At 42.3% G+C, this 6,101-nt stretch overlaps 1 protein-coding gene across 2 annotated transcripts; it reads left to right on the forward strand.

Annotated features, from left to right (window-relative positions):
* The first annotated feature begins 300 nt into the window (after window positions 1-300).
* Window positions 301-5,420, forward strand: LOC136552417 (uncharacterized). Of its 2 annotated transcripts, none has more exons than XM_066543977.1 (13): window positions 301-698; window positions 807-928; window positions 1,623-1,744; window positions 2,043-2,230; window positions 2,307-2,485; window positions 2,727-3,068; window positions 3,155-3,219; window positions 3,466-3,518; window positions 3,601-3,741; window positions 3,831-3,918; window positions 4,000-4,069; window positions 4,708-4,848; window positions 4,926-5,420. In XM_066543977.1, the coding sequence occupies exons 1-13, from the start codon at window positions 329-331 to the stop codon at window positions 5,274-5,276; spliced, it is 2,232 nt and encodes a 743-aa protein (XP_066400074.1). In that variant the 5' UTR covers window positions 301-328; the 3' UTR covers window positions 5,277-5,420. The 2 variants fall into 2 exon arrangements, with proteins under 2 accessions (XP_066400074.1, XP_066400075.1); XM_066543978.1 differs by having other exon boundaries at window positions 3,834-3,918.
* The last annotated feature ends 681 nt before the right edge of the window (window positions 5,421-6,101 follow it).

The raw sequence follows: 6,101 nt of genomic DNA on the forward strand, positions 1-6,101 counted from the left end.
TATATCGCCAAGTTACAAAAGACAAATGGCATAGTTCCTAAACACGAGTATATCCATTCACGAAAGACAAACCGTATCCTTTTTCAATTTTCATAGTTTACGGCCTGACGATCCCGATGCATCCTTGACGTCTTCATGCTGCGAGGAACTTCCCTCGTGCCAGATACATCGCCATCAACAGCTGGTGACCCTTTCATGATAGTACCTTGAAGGAAACGATCAACCAAAAACCCATCCCTATAAATACATGTACCCAATCTTCACTCAAACCAGATCAAGCAAAAGACACGACGGTAGAAAAGCAGCTCAAAAAAACCCAGCAGAAGCCATGTCCACGATGCCACCACCAGCACCGCCCCATCACGGCCCAGCCATCATCCAACAGCCGAGCCCGGCCGGATCGGACGGGCCCCTGAATTTCGCCCAGAAATTCCACCCCTGCCACTACCAAATCCCATTTTTTAAAATCAAAATCCAAGGCTCCCTTCCCCGTGGTGCTTCGGCTCCCCGTCCTCCGCATGTGTCGTCCCCGTCCTGCGCCGCCCCGGGCCACTGCCAGGTAGGCCACACCATGGAGCAGCCGCCGCCGGCCTCGTTGGCACCGGCGCCGGCGCCGCAGTCGCTGGTGTCCCGCGCGCGCACCGCGATCCACTCCGCCGCCGCCCGCGTGCTCACCGACATCAAAGCCGACCTCCGAGGTACGTGCGTCTGCCGTCGCGCGCGGGTCCTCTCGCCTTCGCTGTTCGCTTTCCGCGTCCGAATCTGATGAGCTCTGGGCGGGGGATCGGTTGTGGTGGGGGGCGCAGATGCCGACGGATTCGGCGGGCGTAGCAGGGCGCCGTCGCCGAGGACGTCCCTGGATCGGGAGGCCGAAGTGAGCGCCACGGGGCGGGAGCTGGACGTGAAGCCGCCGTCGCCGCGTGATAAGGTACGTGTTCCTGTCACTCTACTCATCCAATTGGACTCTGCTCTGCTTCATTCAGTCCGGCCGGTGCTCGCGCTGTCATGGTGAATTGGTGGTACGTGGTGACCGACGAGATGGTGAGTTCGGTGCTGAATCCGTCCACTTGAGGTGGAAGCAATTGGGCTGTTGTGATGGTGGGATCGCCGGTACCTCGTTACTGACAAGTGGTGAATTGATCGACTTGTGGTGGAAGTGTTGCTGTTCCAGGCAATTGAACTGTTATTGGCTTGTGTGCTCATAGTGGTGCTTAGAAAATTGAGACCTTTCAGCTAATAATAGTAGTTACCTTGTTACTTATTTTTTGGGCTTGGTCAATGCTCCAGGGTGTGGATTCCATGGAAGCATATGGCTGAGCTGAGCTTCTTTTGAGCATTTTTCTTTATAACAAATCGGGGGCAGTTGGGTGTGTTAAACACAGTCAAATGGAGCATTCAGTTCTGGTCAATTGGACTGGGTATTGAGTTTGTGGGAGCAGTCAGGGACAATATGCATGGTTCTGTGATTAGTGTGGAAACCAATTTTTTTGTTCAAGTCCACAAAAGGCCTCTTTGTTGAATGCTTAAATTTCTCTAATTTAATTCATTTCTTGTTATAAACACAAATTGGTTATTTAATCAGCTGGATCTTCACGTATGCTGCTAAATCTTTGTGGTTCCAGGTACTAGAAATAAGCCCCTCGGGGAATGAGGATTGCTCAAGCATACCAACTGAGTCAACTTGTTCAACAAAGCTGACCTTTCCTCCAGGTTCAATAGTTAAACAACTGGTGTCTGCCATTGAGTAAGTCCGTGTTCCTTAGCAAGCATTGCAACACCCCATCCATCATACTATACTTACTATTCAAAATATATGCAACTGTTTTGAAAATAAGTTACATTATCATATTAAATTTTCCATTCTTAGAATACCATTTGTCCATTTTATTTTTAGAGTAAGAGTACATTCAGTTCTGCAAGCAAAGTTGCATGATTTTGTGATTCACATATCCTGTAAGCTTCCTATTTATATGAGTGGATTCACTTTGGTTATTCTTAATATTTTGTATGCAAAATGTATAAATCATGTTGTGCTCTTGTAGAAATGGGAAAAGTTTCAAGTCAATGAGTGATATGAGGCATACTGGAGACCAATTGCTGAAAGATAAGGGAGGTTTGAGCTTGTCTGTTGTTAAGTCCCTTGTTCGACGTGACAAGGAAGAAAGATCGAGCTCCGAATTTTTTGGTGATGAAGAAACTCAATCTTTGATGTACTCCTTGTTCAAATTAGGTATGCTTTATTCGATGTGCTGAGGATTTTAGTTTGCATTGTCATTTGAAATTATGATACATGATTTTCTTTTCAGAGGAACAGTTTTCACTCGAAGGAAGTCAATGTTTGCCTGAACTGGTTCATTCAAGATCTGTGTCCAAGGATCTACATGGTGCACCACCTGGAAGTTTTATTCATCATTTAGCAGTAGTTATTGGCAGCATTAGTTCTGTGCACAAGATGGCATTTTTTTGGCAATCAGTTGTTCTTGAGGTGGGTAGTATGTAGGTAAATTGCTCCTCATAAATTAGGAAAATACCTTGTAATTGGTGCATCTTGGCTATACCTTTCAGAAAGACTACCTTGTCATGATGTTTCACTAAACTAGGCATAAATTTATTACATATGACAGAACTAATTTTATTCCCAGGAGAATAAAATGAAAATGGTACTGATTTATTAGATACGAATAATCAATAAAATGTAAACGCAATTGTTTTTTTTCTACATGCAGTTGAGGAAACTATGGTCCGATTGGCAACCTGTTCCTCGAATGCCACTTGAGGCTGCTCCAGACTTGAATTCTTGTTTACTACATCAGGAGATCCAAGTTGTAAATTGCTGCATTGCCCGGAAAAAGCGAAGGAAAGCAGCTAAGGAGTCACTGGATTCCTTGCTAAAGCAGGCAAGTATTGATAAATCAGAACCCAGGTTGTCAAAAGGGAAGTCTTCTGACAGCGAGATGTATGCAAGAGATAGTACTGGTGATTATGTCCTTCGACTTGGTGCTGATCGGTCATCTGAGAACTTAACATTACTGGAAACTGGTGAGCCTATCTATTCCCCGACACTGCAGGTAAGATGCTCTGTTGCTTTTCCAGAAGTTCATCTTTTTGAATGCTTCCTTTCATTATTTCTGAATCTGCGATAACCTATCTTCAGGAAGGCCTCATCATGACAGCAGAGCTTATAAAAGAAACAGAGGAGCTAGTGTTACGGACAGGAAGGTACGTCAAGTTTTCTTATGTACTACTGTACTTCTGGAACGCCACTAATTAAATCTAAGACTGTACTCGTAGTTCAATACTTATCCCCATAACACATTTCAGTTTTTATTGGGTGTCATTGGTATGCTTCCTTTTGCAAATCTGATCCTTGTGTGATGCTGTCCAATATCATCATTTCTGTCAATACAGTTGTTATAGTTGTTAAGTAATAGAACAATGTTTGTGATGCTTTTTATTATTTCTCAGTCTGGGTGCTGGATGCTCTCAACTTCTATCAGATATGCAGGCTTTCAAGGCAAGTTTAAAGCCCTTCTTCTCAGAGAATACAAATGCTGTTAAAGTGAACTTCCTAAAGAGGCAATTCCTTTTTCTAACAGGCAGCAAATCCTGGTTGTGTCCTGGAGGACTTCGTTAGATGGCACTCTCCTCCTGATTGGTCTGAGGATTGTGTTGCAAACAGTACCACAGTCGGGGAAGGCTCATCTAGACGTGGGCGGTTAAGTGATAGAATGCAAACAAAAGGTGATAACTGATAACTATCTCTTCTGCATGCGCCTGTATAAGCTACCATGTATCCAAGTATTTTCATTTGATGTGGTGTGGTTATCTAGAAGGTAACTTGTGGAAGGAACTCTGGGAGGCTGCAAAACCAATACCTGCAGTTGAACAGACTCCTATATATGATGAAGATTTAGCCGTGTGAGTAGAAAATATATTGACTAGTTACTGTGTTGATTTTTAACACGTGTCAAATTATAATGGAACAATATAACCTTGCAGGGAGAGCATCTTTGATGCGTTGGAAGTTATTGAGCCATCGAAATTGTTTGAGCAGCTACTTGGCGTCATTGTAAGTTCAATAATGTCCACCCCCCCCCCCCCCCCCCCCCACCCCCGCACCCCCCCTTTTCAGTCTAACTTTTTAGGGAAAAAGTCTACATAACCTCCTCAACTATTCAAGGTGGACTACTTCACCCCCCAACCTATAAAACCGGATTTTCTACCCCCTGAACTTTCCAAAACCGGTCAAATAACCCCCCATACGGTTTTGGACGTTGGTTTGCTACAGTGACAGTGGTTTTGTCTTTTTCTTTTTTATTTATTTCCGCTGAATTTTTGAAAAATCATAATAAATCACAGAAAAATCATAAAATGGAAAATCCAATTTTGTTGGATTCCACATGAGTAGGTCTACACGGTGAACATATAATATGGTATGCTTTAGTACAAAGTTTTTGCTGTAGCTTTAGATCTAAGCTTTTCTGTAATTAATTGGAATAATTCATAACTGCAGCTTATATGGTCCGATTGTGGTGAAATTTTTATGGTGGGCTAATTACTGTATGCTTGAACTATATTAAAAGCTACACCTTGAATAGTTGAGGGGTTAAGTAGACTTTTTCCAACTTTTTAGCTAGCTACGAGTTCTAATCTTATTTATCTTACGACACATGCTAGCGCCTTACTGATTGCTATTGTGAATACCAGCTTTCTGTATGCTTTGTGGCAGCAGAATTGGTTCTAGTAGCAGATAGCAACCTGTCAAAATTATTCTACGATTGTAAGGACTACATAATTGGCATCTATCATGATGACATGTCAAAAGACGAGCTAGATGAGATATGCAAGGTATTCTTCTTCTATTTATCCATCCAGATTGTGATACTGCAGTTGAAGTCTAGTATGACACACTGATGGCACGCCAGGTGTACGAGACGATGGAAGCCATAGTAACCCACCCTGAAGAAGCTCTCCAGATCATGGAGCAACCTGATGAAAAGTCTGTTGACAATAAAAACCGCTTCAAGCTGAAGCTCAACTTTATGGCCAAAGATCGCCCGCCACTCTGGAAGCGCACAACAAAGGATGAGAAGAAGATGTCTCCAAAGGATGACAAGAATACATCAGAGGAAAAGAACACGAAGATATTCTCTAACCTTTTTGACAAGAAGGTTAACATATTTTCAAAGAAGAATGTGAAATTATCGGAGGTGCCACCAGCGCCCACTTCATCTTCTCCTGGGCCATTTGAGGAGAGCGAGTGGATGATTTTGTAGTTGAAATTCCTGTATTGTTCTTTTTGTACAACATGTAGAGGGGTGGCCCGAAGATGTCGGGAATAATCTTAAGCTGTAAATACTAAATCTAATTCATTGAACATTTTGAAATAAACTGAAAAGATTATGAAGATTTCGAAGTGATTTGAGCATCTGGATACTCGAGTTCTCGTTCAGCTATGCACTTAGAACTCTGTACTTGAGAAACATGAAGTCCGCAATTTGACAAATTCTGTGTAAGGGTTCATATACTTGATGGGGCAAAAAAAATGGATTGCCGTAGAATTCCCTTCGGAAAGTTTATCCTGAGGTGTTCAGAGGGAAGATTCATAACTTACTCATGGCGATTATTTTAGAAAAGGGGAAATACATCAACAACCAGCAGCAGCCACATATGGACATGTAGAGGAATTTGGGCGTGACCAAACTAAAATTATGATGCATTAGAGAGCCCAACAATAGAAACATGTCTCTATCAATATCTAAGACGGCACTCCTTCCTTTTTATGAGGTGTACTAGGATTTGGGGAACTTTTTAGAAACAATATATTGCCATTTGCTGCAAAATAAATTTGTACTAAAAGGTGCTTCAATAGTTAAATCACCCTTAAAACCAACTAGAGGACCAAATTTATCCGGTTTCAATAGTTAAATGATCAAAGATACCTTATTTTTGAATTTGATGATTAAAATCGGATTTCAGTGATAATTCGATAGTAAAAAATAGACACTCATCTAAGTCAAAAAATGTGTTACGATTAAACATAGGCCAAAGAGATACCGTACTTTTATATCCCAGTGAAAGCTGGATGGTAGCCCTTGAAT

Source organism: Miscanthus floridulus, chromosome 4 (genome assembly GCF_019320115.1).
Source record: "Miscanthus floridulus cultivar M001 chromosome 4, ASM1932011v1, whole genome shotgun sequence".
Lineage (NCBI taxonomy): Eukaryota > Viridiplantae > Streptophyta > Magnoliopsida > Poales > Poaceae > Miscanthus > Miscanthus floridulus.